Source organism: Schistocerca piceifrons, chromosome 5, assembly GCF_021461385.2.
Source record: "Schistocerca piceifrons isolate TAMUIC-IGC-003096 chromosome 5, iqSchPice1.1, whole genome shotgun sequence".
Taxonomy (NCBI): Eukaryota; Metazoa; Arthropoda; class Insecta; order Orthoptera; family Acrididae; genus Schistocerca; species Schistocerca piceifrons.
The window spans coordinates 625,845,950-625,866,192 of record NC_060142.1 but is presented as its reverse complement, the minus strand read 5'-3'; the positions used below and the strand labels follow the sequence as shown (position 1 = coordinate 625,866,192).

General features: G+C 39.7%; 1 protein-coding gene across 3 annotated transcripts in view; it reads right to left on the bottom strand.

Annotated features, from left to right (window-relative positions):
* LOC124798606 (enhancer of mRNA-decapping protein 3) overlaps positions 1–20,243 on the bottom strand; it is a 99,531-nt gene that overhangs the window by 18,625 nt on the left and 60,663 nt on the right. For all 3 annotated transcript variants that reach the window (XM_047262082.1, XM_047262083.1, XM_047262081.1), the window contains 2 exons: positions 19,955–20,108; positions 1,439–1,656 (listed from right to left, as the gene is read on the bottom strand). In XM_047262082.1, coding sequence (XP_047118038.1) covers positions 1,439–1,656; positions 19,955–20,108 — 372 coding nt within the window. The remainder of the gene's footprint in view (positions 1–1,438; positions 1,657–19,954; positions 20,109–20,243) is intronic.

Below are 20,243 nucleotides of genomic sequence, written 5' to 3'. Positions count from 1 at the left end.
TGTCCTAACAGATTCACAATGTTGAATAGGGCCAAAACATCCTGTATGTCAGAGGTGTTGTTTCCCCATGACAATAGGCCCCTTCTGCAACTGTTCTTTCACTAAGTGGACTTGCTACTGACTGATTCCAGCTCAGTCTGGAATTTATCCCAGCTATTGAGCTGCTTTTCATTGTGCTGGTACCAGTGTTGGGCTGTGCCAACTATGTAGAAGTACAAATGCTATCTCATCTGCCACATTTGGAGACTCTAGTGAATCTTTGCAGCCATTTCCTTGGGTCTTGTTCATCATGTCCAGAAAATACTAATGGATGGCTAGTGGTGGAGCTGACGCACTGCTGCCTTGGAATCCAATGGTAACCTGAATATATGGATCTTGGGAATGATGTACTGCTTGTATTCACTGCCAAAGTGAAGCCATGGTGATGTACATGGTTTGAAGTACCCTGTGTCTCCACCAAACGCTTAAATCCAAAAGCAGGGTCACCAATGAAGTACAACACTTAGTACTGAAGGCATGATTACAGACATCAACTTCCAGCCAGAAAATAACTGAGCTCCTGGACAGACAGTGCTGCTATTTATACAAACATCACTTGTGTGAGTGACTGTGGTTATGACATGACAGTATAGCATGTAAGTTGCAAGTAAAAATCAAAATTTAAAACTGTGTATGTGCTGTTCATGACAACCCTTATATCTATTTATTTACTTTAAGGTTAGATTTTACTTTTTTGTGCGCTCTCTCTCTCTCTCTCTCTCTCTCTCTCTCTCTCTCTCTCTCTCTCTCTCTCTCTGTGTGTGTTTGTGGGAGAGGGGGAGGAGAGGGGGGGGGAGGGGATGAGTGCACATTTTCTGTTTGTCCTTTCTATTTTGCAAATTATCTGTTAATGATATTTTTAACACTGGTCAGGTCTTTTGCAAAACTTCCACAGAAAATTATGGCCACTATATGCCCACAAACACAGCAGTTTGCAATTGTGATAAATATTTTAAGAATAACCACATAAAATGGGAAAAAAAATTCAAGCTGCTGTTGAAATTATAGTTATAAAAAGGCTGGTCAGCATTTAATTTCAGGAGATACAACAGAGTACTGCCAACAGAAATGCTCTAAACAGAAAAAAACAGTCTGTCTAGTTTTTTAATTATTTCTTGTGTCTTCAGGGAGGAAGTGGTGACTGTCTGGAGGGGCTGGAAAGAGTGAAAGACCTGAAATCTACCTCCCCCTTTCCCAGTTTCCTCATACAATCTGGCTTTCCTCCCAGAGAAAAGGGACGCACATTCTTGAAAGCCAGGAGGAACTTTTTTTTCTATTTTAAGCATTTTTTATTGAAAATACTGCTCGCCATGCCTTTTGAAGACAAGTACTGGTCAGCCCTTTTATCTCTCGAAAATGTTCTGAACAGAAGTTTAAAGTATCCATTTGGCAAACAAACCTTCAGTATTTGTAAGGATGGTGTTTCCTGTAAACTTATAAAGCTGAAGTTCAGTTCTAACTTCTGGCACCATATTGAGTTGATCCAGTAGAAATACAACTGTTTTCACACCATGGCTAGCCAACTGCCGAGCACAACTTATAGCATATGCACCCTGACGATGTGGGCCACATAACGCTACTACAGTTGGCCACTGGTGAACATTGTGAGGGTTGAGCCTAGTAAAAGAATGAATACGATTAAGTAATCAGCTACATATATTAATGGAAACAAAAATGACCTGTAGTATTCAAGTTAACAATGAAAATAAACAAACTCTAACTACATTATAACATACAAAATAAAATTTAACAAACACTAAATCATGTAACTGAAGTAAGCATGGTCACCGCTTTTCAATTGATTTGAGAGTATTAATTAAGTTCACTATTTTTGAAGGGGTAGTGCAGATGATGTCTTGTAACATTTCCCACAGGCAAAAACTGGTTTATTATTAATCAACTTGCAGTTATTCCTTGTGGGATGGAAATGGGGATTTTACATGAAAACTTAACATGCTGCTTGTATCTTTTCTGTGTTGTCATTTATCTGTTGCATAAAGATTTGTGTGTGATATGATAAGCCGGGTGGTTATAATTAAAGTGCAGCTACTCACAGAGGTCCACAGTGGGCTGTACTTATAGTATGGCAGTGAAACTTGGTAGATAAGCTAATGTGTTAATGCAGAACTGATGTGCGCTGGATAAAAATTTTTTTCAATTTTGGCCACCAGGTGCAAATCTGAGGAGGCACAGATCTCATCGCCTCTGATGCTCATACTGAACTAACTGTGTAAGTGGTGGTTAATATTATAATCAACATTATGCCCTTCTCACTTGTTTGACCTTTCCTGCCCATGTCCCAGTCCTAACCAATCATAGATGGAAACATCTCTATGCATCTTTCTTGCATTCACAGTGCCTAATTTGTACCTGGTGGTTAAAAAGGCAACTAGTTTTTTCCCTGCATTACTGCATTAAAAATATCTACCAAGTTCCACTGCCATATTCCAGCCCACACTGGACCTCTGTGAGTAGCTGTGCTTTAATTATAACCACCTGGTATTATTGATGTTGTTGTTGTTGTTGTTGTGGTGGTGGTGGTGGTGGTGTTCAGTCCGAAGATTGGTTTGATGCAGCTCTCTGTGCTACACTGTACTGTGAAAGCCTCTTTATCTCCAAGTAACTACTGAAACCTACATCCTTTTCAATCTGCTTACTGTATTCATCTCTGTCTCCCTCCTCGATACAATTTTTACCCCCCCCCCCCCCCAAAAAAAGAGCTTTCCAGTACTAAATTGGTAATCCCTTGATGCCTCAGAATGTGTCCTACCAACTGAACCCTTCTTCTAGTCAGGTTGTGCCACAAAGTTCTTTTCTCCCAATTTCTACCGAGTGCTTCCTCATTAGTCACCCAATCGATCCAACTAATCTGCAGCACTGTTCCGTAGCACCACATTTCAAAAGCTTCTATTACTGTTTTGTCTAAACTGTTTATCGTCCATATTTCATGGCTACACTCGAGACAAATACCTTCAGAAAAGACTTTCTAAGATTTTAATCTATATTTGATGTTAACAAATTTCTCTTCTTCAGAAACATTTTTCCCACCATTGCAAGTATACAATTTATATCCTCTTTACTTCCGTCACTATCAGTTATTTTGCTGTCCAAATTGCAGAACACATCTTCAGCTTTGTGTGTCTCATTTCCTAATCTAATTCTCTCAGCATCCAATTCCATTATCATTGTTTTGCTTTGGTTGATGTTCATTTTATATCGTCCTTTCAAGACACTGTCCATTCCTTTCAACTGTTCTTCCAAGTCCTTTGCTGCTTCTGACAGAATTATGTCATTGGCAAAAAATCAAAGTTTTACTCAGAAATTTTCTTTGATTTCCTTTACTGCTTGCTAAACCTACAGACTGAATAACATTGGGGATAAGCTACAAGCCTGTCTCACTCTCCTCTCAAACACTGCTTCCTTTTCATTTGCTTTGATTATCGTAACTGCAGTCTGGTTCCTCTACAAGTTGTAAATAGCCTTTTGCTTCCTGTATTTTCCCCCACTACCTTCAGAATTTCAGAGAGAGTACTTAAGTCAACACTGTTAGAACTTTCTCTAAGTTTACAAATGCTATAAACATAGGTTTGCCTTCCCTTAGCCTATAGTCTGAGACACAGGATCACTATTGCCTCACATGTTCCTAAATTTCTGAGGAATCTAAACTGATCTTCCCCAAGGTCGGCTTTTACCGGTTTTTCCATTCTTATGTAAAGAATTCATGTTAGTATTTTGCAACCATGACTTATTAAACTGATAGTTCAGTAATATTCACACCTGCCATCACCAGCTTCCTTCAGAATTAAAATTATTATATTCTTCTTGAAGTCTGAAGCTATTTCACCTGTATCATACATCTTGCACACCAGACGGAAGAGTTTCACAAAACTGTCAGCAGTCCTGATGGAATGTATACTCCCTCCACATTTCAGCTTCCTCTTTTTTGCTTAGTATTGGTTTTCCATTATCGCTCTTGATACTCATACCTTTGCTTCTCTTATCTCCATAGGCTTCCTCTTTTTTGCTTAGTATTGGTTTTCCATTATCGCTCTTGATACTCATACCTTTGCTTCTCTTATCTCCATAGGCCTCTAATTTTCCTGCACGCAGTATCTATCTTTCCCCTAGAGAAATATGCTTCTGAATCCTTACATTTGTCCTCTGCTTCTGAATCCTTACATTTGTCCTCTAGCCATTCCTGATTGCCCATTTTACAATTCCTGTCAATTTCATTTTTTAAATGTTTGTATTCCCTTTCACCTGTTCGTTTATTGTATTTTTATATTTTCTCCTTTCAACAATTAAATTCAATATCTCATGTGTTATCAAAGGATTTCTACTAAGCCTTATATGTGTTTGATCCTCTGCTGCCTTCCCTGTTTCATCTCTCAAAGCTATTCAATCATCATCATCTGTATTCCTTTCTCCTGTTCTTGACAACTGTTGCCTATTGCTCCCTTTGAAACTCGAACAACTTCTGGTTCTCTCAACTTATCCAAATCCCATCTCCTTAACTTCCTACCTTTGTGCAATTTCTTCAGCTTTAACCTACAGTTCATTAGCAATAAATTGTCATCAGAGACAACATCTGCCCCTGAAAATGTCTTACAATTTAAAATTTGGTTCTGAAATCTCTGTCATACTATTATATAATCTATCTGAGATCTTCTAGTATCTCTAGGTCTCTTCCACATGTACAACTTTCTTTTGTTATTCTTAAACTAAGTGTTAGCAATGATTAAATTATGCTCTGTGCAAAATTCTACCTGGTGGTTTCCTCTTTTATTCCTTTCCCCCAGTCTATCTTCAATTACTATTTTTCTTCTCTTACTTTTCCTAATATCTAATTCCAGTCCCCAATTGCTATTAAATTTTTTGTCTCCCTTATTCATCTGAATAATTTATTTTATCTCCTCGTACATTTCTTCAATCTCAATCTCTTTGCTATCTGTGGAGCTAGTTGGCAAATAATCAATTTGAAAATTTTCAAAAGTTTTCAAGTTGTGAATTTATACATAATTGACAGTACTGTTCTATATTTGTCTTCTCTCCATATTTTGGTGGTAGTACATGGTTTTGAGGGCTCATTTCCCCGAAACTGCATTATATATCTATGTGATCAGCAATTGATTTTACATTTTAAAATTTCTTTAGCTCATCACAAATGTCCAATTTGTGTTATTTTCAATGAACAGATTAACAGATTCATAGTGAGCATGTTCTGTACAAATTATGTTTGTTGGGACCACAGATATATTGCGAGGTCACAGATTTTCAGTTTCACTTACTGCTGATTTACTTTATATTTTTATTTGGCAGTGTTTCCACACAATATGCTACATTTACTCTAACTGAGCTATTATTTGTTTGTTTTAATTAAGAACAACACTACTGTTAACACTGTTTCCAAACACAGGACGAGATTGCTGAAATTTACAGCTAGAAGCTGTGTTTACAGTACAACTTCTGAAGCCTGTAATTCAGCTAAATTTGTAGTAAATGATTTAATAATTAAGTATACATCTGACAAGGAGAGGGCATGACTTGAGAAATTTATCATGTAGCATTGGTAAAATGCACTGGCTAGCCAACTCCCAGGAAAAAGGTTTTGAAGTTTTACATCCACTTTATATACTAGTTTAATGTTCTCTTGAAATTACAATTTTTAACCTGCTGATCCAGGGTAAATCCTGGCTCCTGTCATAAGTTTTTTAAGTTATAGTTAGAAGGATTTTTAAATAAAATGTATAAGCAAAACCACTGCAATTGAAATCATTAATGATTTTATTTTACATATAATGCAACGGTTGGTTGGTTTTTTTTGGGGTATAAAGGGACCAAACTACAGGTTCATCAGTCCCTTTCTCCTCACACAAGCAAGGCTCAAGGAACACAAAAACCCAACACCACACCTAAAAAGAAAACGAATGGAATGAACAAAAAATGGGGAAAACATACACCACAAAGAAAAGTAGAAGAAGGTATTAAAACCATAGAGCAGATGGTCTGGGCCGGGTAATCACAATAATAAAAGAGGGTGAGCCAGCCACTCTGCAACACATTAAAATGTCCACCCCAAAAAGACAAGGCGAGATGAACACATGTAGGGAAAAGACGACCACCATGACAAACAAATGCAAAGAAAGTGCGACAGAGTTAAAATGGAGGGTGGGTGGTGACCACAGAGAGAAGGCTAAATGCCCACCCTTAGATGGTACGATAAACCCCACCCCCCTCACAAATAAAATGTAAAATTAAATCTGCTGTTACGGCATTGTCACCCCAACACTGAAGGTAGAGTGCAGGGAAGGTTAAAAGTCCGCCGCAGTGGGCAGTCCAGCAAGATGTGGACGACAGTCATATGTGAGCCACAGTGACACTGAGGTGGATCCTCGCGAGGGAGGAGGTACCCATGTTTTAGCCACGTATGTCCAATGCGGAGCCGGCAGAGAACCACAGAGTCCTTGCAAGAGGCCTGCATGGAGGTCTTCCACACATTCCTAGTCTATTTAAGGACACACAGTTTTTGTGTGTACTGAGATTATGCTAATCCATCTCCCAAAGCTGAAAAACTTTATGGCATAATAATGATCACAGGTCAATTACAGGGATACCAATATCCAGAAGAGGTTTCTGTGTAGCCTGTTTGGGTAGCCTGTTGGCAAGTACATTTCCTGAGATTCCAATGTGGCCTGGGGTCCACATAAACACCACAGAACGAATGGACTGTTCCAGGTCATAGATGATGGACTCCTGGATGGCCACTACCTAAGGATGGTGGGGGTAGCACTGGTCGATAGCTTGTAGGCTGCTCAAGGAGTCTGTACAGAGGAGAAACAGATTCACCAGGGCACGAGTGGATGCACTCAAAAACACGACAAATGGTCGCCAGCTCTGCAGTGAAAACACTGCCGCCATCTCGCAAGGAGCGCTGTTAAATATGTCCTACATGAACATATGCGAAGCCAATGTGATCATCAGCCATCGAGCCATCAGTGTAAACCACTTTATGGTCCCGGTACATGCAAGAATTGAGAGGAAGTGACAACGGAGAGCCGCGGGGTTAACTGAGTCCTTAGGACCATGCAAAAGGTCCAGGCGAGCCTTCGGCCTAGGTGTACACCATAGAGGTATACGTGAATGGACCTCCAGTATAAGTGGTAAAGGCAATGACTCCACTTCAGACAACCAAGAGATTGGATGCGAAACGCAATCGTAAACCCTGAGCTGGGCCTCCGATGTGGGAGATGAACCGCCATGGATGGGAAAAAGAGATAGCAATTCGGATGCTCAGAAGAACTACGAATGTGTGCAACGTAACTGGCAAGCAGTTGTGCACGCCTAACCTTCAATGGAGGGGCTCCGGCCTCCAACAGAATGCTGGTCACCGGACTTGTCCTAAAAGCTCCTGTCTGCCAGTCTAACGCCACAGTGATGCACTGGGTCGAGTAAATGCAACACTGAGGGCGCTGCTGAACCATACACCAGACTCCCACACAGTCAAGGCAGGATTGAACAAGGGCTGTGTAGAGAGAGCAATCTGCACCCCAAGTTGGTGTTGCTCAGGCTGTGGAGGGCATTGAGGTGCTGCCAGCACATCCACTTCAGCTGATGAAGATGAGGAAGCCACGTCAATCAGGCATTGAAAAACCGTCCTAAGAATCAATGTCTCCACTACCATGAGTGGATCATCATTAAGGTAAAGTTCTGGTTCTGGATGAACAGTATAACGCCAACAAAAATGCACAACACACGACTTTGCGGCTGAAAACTGGAAGCCGTGGGCTAGAGCCCATGACTACACCTTGTGGAGGACTTCCTGCAGGCGCCGCTCGGCAACACCAGTGCTGGAGCAGCAGTACGAAATGTAGAAGTCGTCTACATACAGAGAAGGTGAGACCGATGGCCTGACAGCTGCTGCTAGACCGTTAATGGACACTAAAAATAGAGATAAACTCAATACAGAGCCCTGCGGGACCCCATTCTCCTGGCTACGGGGGGAACTATGGGAGGAACCAATTTCGACATGGAAATTGCGGAGCAATACGAAATTTTGGATAAAAATCCGGAGCGGGCCCCAGAGACCCTACTCCTATAATGTGGTAATGATATGATGTCGCCAGGTCATGTCGTAAGCCTTTGGTAAATAAAAAAGATGGCAACCAAGTGTTGGCATCTGGAAAAGGCTGTTCGGATGACAGACGAGGGAAACTAGATCATCATTGGTAGAGCAACCCCGGCTGAATCCGCCCTGACATGGAGCCAGTAGGCCACATGACTCCAGGACCCAACACAATCGCTGACTTACCATACGTTCTAAAAACTTACAAAAAAACGTTGGTGAGGCTGATGGGCCAATAGCTATCCACATCAAGCGGGTTTATACCAGGTTTGAGCACTGCTCTCCTGCCATTGTGATGGAAAGACGCCATTGCACCAGATCCAGTTGAAGATGATGATGAGATGTCGCTTGTAGTTGGATAAGAGATGTTTGATCATCTAACTGTGGATCCAATCTGGCCCAAAAGCTGTGTCGGGGCAATGCGCAAGGATGCTGAGGAGCTCCCACTCTGTAAATGGGGCGTTATGGGGTTCACTGCAGTGTGACACGCACTCAGACAGACTGTGCCAAGAAAACAAGAAGAAGAAACTGAAGAACACACGTCATTGGCGTGCATTCCGTTTGTCGGTAACACCTCAAGAAAAATCGGTAGAATCCTGGGGAAACACAATGTGAAATGAGTATTCCGACCCCCTGCAAAAACCTTGACTACTGGGTTCAGTGAAAGATGACCTAGGCCTTCGAAAACCAGGCGTTTATCAAATTCCCTGTCAGTGCGGAAAGTCATACATTGGGGAGACAGTGCGCACTGTAGAATAGAAGTGCGAGGTGCCGCGAACACAAGCGACATACCGAATTACGCCAGGCCACTAAATCAGCCATGGCTGACCATTGTATAAAGACTGGTCATACTATGGACTATGAAAAAACAAAAATACTCTGTCAATCCTCCTACTTTTGGGACTGCGTTAATAAAGAGGCCATCGAAATCCTAATACAGGATGATCTAATTAACAAAGACAGCAGCCTTCAACTTAGTCGGGCTTGGAACCCTGCACTCAGCCTGGAGAGAAAGATGTGGTCCCAGAGATCGAGGACCGCCCCCGGCGGCAAGGATCACCCCCGACGGCGGCAGCAGCAGGGAGACTGCAGACCCCAGTTCAGACCACCTCCAGTAGCCGCCGTGCCAGCCGCACCAAAGACACCAGGAGAGGAACGGTGGAGGGGGTAACGGCTAGTATATATAGGGCACCGAGAGGAACAGCACAGCATTCGTCAGGAACCACCTGAAGATGGCAGCGTGTAGGTCTGCTGAAATATTGTGGAGAAATTACGACGCTGCCTGGTAAGATACCCGAGAACTGTTCAAATTGGAAATACGAAATCAAAGTTGAAGATTCTGGTGCAATCAGATCACCACCACTCAGCAAGCCTATGTAATGAACAACAGCATCTCTCAACAGTAACTCAGCTTTTCACTGTATAATGAGTGTTTAGTAATTTTATCTCCCACTTCTCCTCATAGTTTCCTTATTAACTGACATATTCACTTCAATAATCTTTAACAATATAAACATTCCAACCATGGCAATATTTCAGAAAGAACTGGCATGTGTATTCGAGTTTATTCAATACAACCAGTTAAATGTAGAATATGGAAAGCCTGTTTGTACTATTATTTGAATAGCTCCTGTAGTGCCTTGGATGCTCTGAAACATCTGCGTATCAACAGTTAAACTCTTCCACAGAAGAAACATGTTAAAAAAGTTCGAATGAACAACTCGCACCTGTTCACGTATAATAATAGTTAAAAAACACGAATAACTTTTTAATGGAAATAGTACTGTACTAATATCTACTTCTCTAAAAATGGATTTACTGTTACTTATCTATTTTAAAATACAATACATATTAAGTCATTTCATTAGTTTTAATAAATAGCTGCATCAGATACAAAATAAAATCATTAATGATTTCATTTATGATACTGTTTGCAACTACAAAAAATGTGTGTTTTTTCACCAGACATGTTCCACTTTACTGAGGTAAGGCATCATCAATGATCTGTTATTATGTTATTTACAGTTTGATTTGTTTCAAGGTTGAAAAACAGTTCATTAACAATATACTGATTTTTACTTACAGTGAGTTCTGCTTGATTTCTCACCTACATCGGGAAATGCTGTTGCTAGCACATCATTGATGTTTTTCTTCTTTAGATACTGATAGTTATTGTATAATTGTTAGTTGCTCTGCAGAACTATGCATTTTTATTTTTTTTACTCAGCACACTTTTTTTTACACCACTGTCTTCTGTCCGTTTTTATACTTCTAAGTATGTATTGTGGTTTGTGTTTTGTACTGTTGCCATTGTCATTAGTTTGTTTCTGATCTACACTTTTTATTTTTTTTTTTGGTTTATTGTACTTGTGTAATTCTATTTAATTATGCTGCCATATATTTATATACTGTGGGAGAGTATTGAAGGAATAGTGATGGAGGTTTTTTTTGGGTGGGGGGTGGGGGGGGGGGGGGGAGAAAGAAGCCATGATGAGTGGACATAAGTGTGTGCTAATGTGATGGAGTGTGAGTTGAAGAAGAAGGTGAGGAGCAAGAAGTGAAATGAAACTGGGAGCGGGGGGATTGGGTGTGAGAGTCGGAGGTGGTGAAGGATGAAACACGCTCTTTTCTTTTTCATGTAATTTCATCAATTATTTTATATACAGTCTAGTTTCCAATATTTATTTGTCACTGAGCACCTGTTTATTTTGTGTTAATGGTTTGGGTATGTGGAAGAATTGGAAAGCAACTACAGACAACATGGCCATACAAATGAAGAATTCATTTACAATAGTTTTGGTTATTCATTTTATTTAAAATTCCTTCAAATTATAACTGGATAAAAAATTTTTTGGTGGAAGCTGGGATTAAACCGGGATCAGCAGATTAAAAAATAAGCATACTGCCAATGAGCTATTTTTACACAAGTTCAAAGGAACATTAGACTAGTCTACAAAGTGCATGTAAAACTTTGAAACCTTTTTTCTGGGGACTGGCTGGCCAGTCCATTTTACTACTGCTACAGGATAACATCATTTAGGTAAATGACAAGCCAACCAAGCCTTACTCCAATCTGAATTTTCCAAGTCATGTCCTATCCTTGTGAGGAGAGAACATCCACTCTTTAAGCTCTAATGTAAATTACCTTAGGTATTCTGACATGTTACGGTACTATAATCATAAGCATATAAATGTCACTAACCAGGACACCTTACTTATGGACTTGCACTGACCATGGTGTTACAAATTCAAACAGGGCAGAATTAGTGATAAGAACAACTGAAAACTCTCCCTCGAGTGATGATGCTCTATCCATGAGATAAACAGACTGCCAAACAGTTCTACATGGTGATTTAATCACTTTTTTAAAAAATCGACCATTATAATCTTGAGGAGGACCTTCCACACACAAAATGGTAGCAGTTGTACACATCAGATTATGATAATGGATAGTATCTATTCATTTATATTATATTATGTTATCAATAACTGATTATTTTCATTGTTAGATTATGATAAAGAGATTTATAAAAGATATTAAACCACAGTTTTAATGGGGCACATGCAAAGGGTAAAATCAGTGATGAAATCAGATTATTCAAAAGATCTTAAAAATTCCCCAAAGAATTCACTAGTTGAAGGAAAATATGAAGGGCATGAATGTGCTGTTCCAGGATACAAACTTGCAACAATGCCTAATGAAGTACAAAAGCAGTAGAAAATCACACAGGGGATTCCTGAAGACTAAAAACACATAAGGGTATTCATTATCACTAGTAAAATAGCCTGAAACATAATAAACAATGAAAGTGAAAAAGAATATCCCCGTTGTTGTAATATAGCATTAGGAGAACACTGAATGCTGATGAGCAACTCAAAGACAGTATGTGAATCCTTCATAGAACATTTTAGTTAGACATGCTAAGAAGAAGTTTTTGAATCAAAACTAACAATAAACTCAATTAAAATAGGTAATTCATGTTTTCTAAGACATGTAACACAATATGTGGTAATGAAAATAACATCAAAACTGAAAATAGAATGTCTAGTGGCTGTGGTGATACATCACCTGCATTACACAAAGAACATAGAAATTAATTAATAATACCAGTAACATATTTAGTAAACGTTCAAATGGCCAAGGGACCTCTCCTGATATTTTAAAAATTAATGCAATACCACTAACATATAAAAAGGGAGCAACAGCTGACATACATAATTGCAGGTGAATTTCATTTACTTCAATGCCTTGCGAGCTGCCTGACACAATAATTTTAGACCAAACGGAATCTTTCTTCTGGAGTTGCTGTCTACGCAGGAGGTAGTGAATCATGTCTGATGTTTTTGAAGTAATACCGTGTAGATCATGATAGTGTACAGCATTCTGTTTCAGAATGTGGGACAAGACTGCTACTAAAATGTGGAAAAATGCAACAAATTGCCTGTAATGTCCTACGTAATAACTCGTATTACAAAAAAGGTTAAACCTTGAAAGCTGTTGTGGAAGCAGGATCATATTGCTGGAAATATTGAGTCAACAACACATCAAATAATTTATGGACAACCAACAGAAATCAAAAATAATTTCATTGAATATTAACTTGAAAAATATTAATCAGTAGTTCTAATTTCATGTTATAAATGCTTTCCATGGCACTGGGAAGTAATTAAACAAATCGTGTAACTGTGGCAGTTAGTGAGTTTATGAAGTATTATCATCATTACTTACAATATTTCTGCATTGTACAAATATAGGTTAGCAGTAGCAGCTTTTTTCCATGAACTGATAAACAGGTTGGATAAGAAGAAAATCATTGGGAGTTTTCTAGATTTATCTAAAGCGAAACTCACACATGCTGCACACTCACTACATTTTGAGCACTGTGAACCTCAGCCCAATCTGCTGACATTGTGAGTGAGTAAATCTACAAGACTAAGACTCGTATAAATGTGAGGATACTACAGTTTGTCACTGGCAATGGAAGTGCTACAATGTGCATTGTTTACTTCGGTGCACAAGACCCCAAACTGGTGAAAACTTTTTAGTAGTATCAATCTCTGTGGTCAGGACAACAGTACCAATCTACAATCTCTGTGCAAATTGAAGGGGCCAGAAGAAGAAAGTGTTAACTCAAGAGTATGTATTTAGTGTTACTGCATGTTAAATGATTGGTTAAATTCAAAGATAAGAGTGTAAACACAGTAAGATAAAGCAGTATATATAAAAAAATAGAGGGAAGCATTCCACGTGGGAAAAATATATCTAAAACCAAAGATGATGTAACTTACCAAACTAAAGCGTTGGTATGTTGATGGACACACAAATAAAAACAAACACAAAAAGGTGAAGCACCCATAAGACCTAGTCCAATGTCAACATAACTTGTTGTTGTTGTTGTTGTGGTCTTCAGTCCTGAGACTGGTTTGATGCAGCTCTCCATGCTACTCTATCCTGTGCAAGCTTCTTCATCTCCCAGTACCCACTGCAACCCACATCCTTCTGAATCTGCTTAGTGTATTGATCTCTTGGTCTCCCTCTACGATTTTTACCCTCCACGCTGCCCTCCAATGCTAAATTTGTGATCCCTTGATGCCTCAAAACATGTCCTACCAACCGATCCCTTCTTCTAGTCAAGTTGTGCCACAAACTTCTCTTCTCCCCAATCCTATTCAATACCTCCTCATTAGTTATGTGATCTACCCACCTTATCTTCAGCATTCTTCTGTAGCACCACATTTCGAGTGCTTCTATTCTCTTCTTTCCAAACTATTTATCATCCATGTTTCACTTCCATACATGGCTACACTCCATACAAATACTTTCAGAAACGTATTCCTGACACTTAAATCTATACTCGATGTTAACAAATTTCTCTTCTTCAGAAACGATTTCCTTGCCATTGCCAGTCTACATTTTATATCCTCTCTACTTCGACCATCATCAGTTATTGTACTCCCTAAATAGCAAAACTCCTTTACTACTTTAAGTGTCTCATTTCCTAATCTAATCCCCTCAGCATCACCCGATTTAATTTGACTACATTCCATTATCCTCGTTTTGCTTTTGTTGATGTTCATCTTATATCCTCCTTTCAAGACACTGTCCATTCCGTTCAACTGCTCTTCCAAGTCCTTTGCTGTCTCTGACAGAATTACAATGTCATCGGCGAACCTCAAGGTTTTTACTTCTTCTCCATGAATTTTAATACCTACTCCGAATTTTTCTTTTGTTTCCTTTACTGCTTGCTCAATATACAGATTGAATAACATCGGGGAGAGGCTACAACCCTGTCTCACTCCTTTCCCAACCACTGCTTCCCTTTCATGCCCCTCGACTCTTATAACTGCCATCTGGTTTCTGTACAAATTGTAAATAGCCTTTCGCTCCCTGTATTTTACCCCTGCCACCTTCAGAATTTGAAAGAGAGTATTCCAGTTAACATTGTCAAAAGCTTTCTCTAAGTCTACAAATGCTAGAAACGTAGGTTTGCCTTTTCTTAATCTTTCTTCTAAGATAAGTCGTAAGGTTAGTATTGCCTCACGTGTTCCAACATTTCTACGGAATCCAAACTGATCTTCCCCGAGTTCCGCTTCTACCAGTTTTTCCATTCGTCTATAAAGAATTCGCGTTAGTATTTTGCAGCTGTGACTTATTAAACTGATAGTTCGGTAATTTTCACATCTGTCAACACCTGCTTTCTTTGGTATTGGAATTATTATATTCTTCTTGAAGTCTGTGGGTATTTCGCCTGTCTCATAAATCTTGCTCACCAGATGGTAGAGTTTTGTCATGACTGGCTCTCCCAAGGCCATCAGTAGTTCTAATGGAATGTTGTCTACTCCCGGGGCCTTGTTTCGACTCAGGTCTCTCAGTGCTCTGTCAAACTCTTCACGCAGTATCTTATCTCCCATTTCATCTTCATCTACATCCTCTTCCATTTCCATAATATTGTCCTCAAGTACATCGCCCTTGTATAAACCCTCTATATACTCCTTCCACCTTTCTGCCTTCCCTTCTTTGCTTAGAACTGGGTTGCCATCTGAGCTCTTGATATTCATACAAGTGGTTCTCTTCTCTCCAAAGGTCTCTTTAATTTTCCTGTAGGCAGTATCTATCTTACCCCTAGTGAGATAAGCCTCTACATCCTTACATTTGTCCTCTAGCCATCCCTGCTTAGCCATTTTGCACTTTCTGTCGATCTCATTTTTGAAACGTTTGTATTCCCTTTTGCCTGCTTCATTTACTGCATTTTTATATTTTCTCCTTTCATCAATTAAATTCAATATTTCTTCTGTTACCCAAGGATTTCTATTAGCCCTCGTCTTTTTACCTACTTGATCCTCTGCTGCCTTCCCTACTTCATCCCTCAGAGCTACCCATTCTTCTTCTACTGTATTTCTTTCCCCCATTCCTGTCAATTGTTCCCTTATGCTCTCCCTGAAACTCTCTACAACCTCTGGTTCTTTCAGTTTATCTAGGTCCCATCTCCTTAAATTCCCACCTTTTTGCAGCTTTTTCAGTTTCAATCTGCAGTTCATAACCAATAGATTGTGGTCAGAATCCACATCTGCCCCTGGAAATGTCTTACAATTTAAAACCTGGTTCCTAAATCTCTGTCTTACCATTATATAATCTATCTGATACCTATTAGTATCTCCAGGATTCTTCCAGGTATACAACCTTCTTTTATGATTCTTGAACCAAGTGTTAGCTATGATTAAGTTATGCTCTGTGCAAAATTCTACAAGGCGGCTTCCTCTTTCATTTCTTCCCCCCAATCCATATTCACCTACTATGTTTCCTTCTCTCCCTTTTCCTACTGACGAATTCCAGTCACCCATGACTATTAAATTTTCGTCTCCCTTCACTACCTGAATAATTTCTTTTATCTCGTCATACATTTCATCAATTTCTTCATCATCTGCAGAGCTAGTTGGCATATAAACTTGTACTACTGTAGTAGGCATGGGCTTTGTGTCTATCTTGGCCACAATAATGCGTTCACTATGTTGTTTGTAGTAGCTAACCCGCACTCCTATTTTTTTATTCATTATTAAACCTACTCCTGCATTACCCCTATTTGATTTTGTATTTATAACCCTGTAATCACCTGACCAAAAGTCTTCTTCCTCCTGCCACCGAACTTCACTAATTCTCACTATATCTAACTTTAACCTATCCATTTCCCTTTTTAAATTTTCTAACCGACCTGCCCGATTAAGGGATCTGACATTCCACGCTCCGATCCGTAGAATGCCAGTTTTCTTTCTCCTGATAACGACGTCTTCTTGAGTAGTCCCCGCCCGGAGATCCGAATGGGGGACTCTTTTACCTCCGGAATATTTTACCCAAGAGGACGCCATCATCATTTAATCATACAGTAAAGCTGCATGTCCTCGGGAAAAATTACGGCTGTAGTTTCCCCTTGCTTTCAGCTGTTCGCAGTACCAGAACAGCAAGGCCGTTTTGGTTAATGTTACAAGGCCAGATCAGTCAATCATCCAGACTGTTGCCCCTGCAACTACTGAAAAGGCTGCTGCCCCTCCTCAGGAACCACATGTTTGTCTGGCCTCTCAACAGATACCCCTCCGTTGTGGTTGCACCTACGGTACGGCCATCTGTATCGCTGAGGCACGCAAGCCTCCCCACCAACGGCAAGGTCCATGGTTCATGGGGGAAGCAACATAACTTATGCACATGCATACTATCAGTGGTTATGTACATGACTAGCGAATCCAGATATGCTCCGCAGTTGCTAAATATGTATGAGAATTGGTTACACGCCCTAATCTGTGTATCTCTAGGAATTGTGTCAGTATGCAAATTTTGGTTCTTTACTGACATTTTGCACAGTATTGAAGGTATAGAACTTCAAAGTGTAATAAATTACACAGAATATGAATGAAAGGAAATCTGGTAAGTTCTTAATTTTTATGATACTCTAATAAACATTTGGACTGGTACAAGCTTTATTTTTTTAACAATATATAGTTTTTATGTTAATACTGAATGCAAGAAAGGAAGGACTGTGCTGTGAAAGTGTGTCGAATAAAACACACACACACACAAAAACAATCTGAACTGTCCACAACTTTGTAATGCTACCCATTTGTAGAGTGAAACTGTGCAAAATAATGTCACTGAAGCTGCTATGCTCAAAGATACAGCAGCTGGAGAAGTCCTTCTCACATCCCATACACCAATGATCCCAACTGATTTACCCAATCAATTTAAGCTGTCTTAGTTAAAACCTACTGTGAGAAAGAAAACAAAACTGCACATTTATACAGGAAAGCACAGTACAGCATTTTCTTCTTCCTACTCGGTTTGAACATAGAACCTACACATTATTGTTTTTATATATATCCCATGGCATATACACAAACCAGTAGTGGGCATAGGACACCACGTGATTGACAGATGAAACACGCAATACCTTTGTCAGTGGTGCTGAAAATGTGGAAGATTTGACTGTGTGATGTGGTATTTTGCACATAGAGGGAAGATAGTATGTTTCCAGACAAACTACAGTCCTCAACATCTGTAAAGAGAATTTAGTTACACTGTACAGTAGTACACATTGGAGCTGCAAGTCTCTGGGACCAGTAAACTCACAATTCTTTAATAATCCAATACTTGTGTATATAACAGCTTCAACTGTCCGATTACTTTTATCTCCTGTGTATCATATAATGATATTTTTTGCAAGCACATTCAGTGATATATCTGTACATACTGTCTGCAAAGTGTATTGTGACTAAAGTAAAAGAGTAATATATTAAAATGTCACGTCTGCTGATGATTTCTGCCGAATGAACAGCAAAAATGTTGTAAGCAATAAACTTATTTCCTTTTGTCATTTTGTGATTGGTGACAGTGACAAAAAGTTTTGTAAATGTTTAAAATTATGTGTAATGTTTATTTCAAGTAGTTCAGTATTCTAATTCTCAGATACTGGACGAATGATGCCCGTGTATTTGTGTGCTGTCAGTTATGTTGGCTCAAGACAAACACACAGTTTCTAACAGTAATACTTTTCTTATTGTGTTGGAAGTTTCAATATCAAATTCTACCCCTTAATGTGCAGATCATGGCAGCATTTTAAATATTTAAATTCAATGAATAATTAAATGAAATATGTTGCTCTTTGAAACTATTAGGTAGGCAACCTGCAACTGATACCAGATTCTGGTTTCGCTGCTTAGTTATGTAGATACATATAATGGCCACCGGAGAGCATTAGCACTGTTAGTGTTTAGTTTTGTTACCAGGCCTCGTAGGATATATAAGGGGTGTGAACAACAGTGTCAGATGTAGAGTGATCACTGTGAGAGAGACATATCATGTACTCGTGCAAGACAGCGTTATCAGAACCAGACAGAGTTTGGTTAGTCAAGTAATGCAATACTGAGAACTGAGGGCACTCATATGTGACAGTGGCCCAATGTTGGATGCATTGCACCACCAACGGATGACCACAAGATAAATGAGGTCAGGTGTACTTGTCTTCAAGGTTCTGGTCAACCATGACTGGCCACCACTAGGGTGAATTGCCATACTATGCACCAAACACATAATAAACTCTTCACACCTGTGCATGCCATATGAAAAGAAGTAATTTACTCTCTGCAACAGTCTGTGACATGCTGCACCACTGCTCAGAGATGATCAGCAGCTGGACAAGGGAATTATCATCCCATGCATGCACATAAACAACACAGCTGCGTTCGGACTGGGGCTGTGACTGGGAAGCATAAACTACAGATGTATGGAGTTGCATTGGGTTCAGAAGTAACTCGGATGACTGTCGTCAGCGAGTATGGTGAGAACCTGGGGAGAAGTTCCATCTTTGCAATGTTTGGGAGAGGCACAGCAGTGTTACTCCTGGTGATGGCTGGCAGTGATGGGGAGAACTCTGTTGGTACAAAAGTACATCACAGATACCCTGTGTCCTCACACTACATCTCAAGAGACAGAATGTCAATGGCATTTTTCAACAGGACAATGATCGTCCATGTGACAAGTGTACCTATCAACTGCCTGCGTGATGTTGACGTACTCCTGTGGCAAGCAAGATCCTCAGATCTGTCCCTGATAGAACATGGGTGGGCCAACTTGCCTCAAGAGGGGATGCAATAGCTTTATGCCACCCTTCCTAAGCAGTTTAATGCATGCAACTATGATGTAGATAGTGCAATGTCAGACTGATACATGGGCCAATAATGCCAAGCTCTATGTAAATTTTATTCAGTAGTGTGATCCTTGAAACATAACATGTCTTCCAACCTGTTAAGTTTCATTTCATTTCCTCCTACCCTTCTGAGTGCTCCCCTTTCTTTTTTTGTCAGGCACTGCAGTGGACAGCATGTTATGAGGTTACAAGTGGAACCCTTTGGGTGCTTTCAAAAACAACAGATGATCAGACTAACCCTTATTAAACTGGAGATCAGTACTTTCTTCCACCAAACCCTTCAATTATCCACAGCTAAAGCACATAAATTTACTTGGAAATCATCCAACATCTACATGCCAATGCAGTAGAACATAGTCTCTTCTGCAGTGCGGAGATCATGCGAACAGCAGCATTTTTATCAGAAAATAAATGCCTATAAAACTTTATGAACAATGTGTCACAACATATCTTCACCTTCAGGGAATCCATTCTTTTTAATCAACCCGTGTAATGGCTCACCATACAAGAATTCCTCTCAAGCTGCACATTTTAACCACAATTATAAAAGAAGGAAATTTACACAGAAATTAGAAAATTTTGTCATACTGATGATCCGCACCTGTGCCCACCACCTAAAAGTTGCAGAGCCATTTCAGTAGCTGCACGGCCCATGAGCTCTATCTGTCGTTCTGCTGTCAATCCTCTTTCTTCGGCAGCTCGGAGCAGATCACAACGCAACTCTAGACTGATACTGGGGATGACCAAACCATCATCTATAAACAGACAAATCTCTGTGAGTTATCCAACATCATTAATCATCACTGCATTTTTTTGTAATTCTGACTATGAGTGCAAATGTCACAGTGATTCTATGACTTGCTAGTACATGATGTACTTAGTCTGTATGA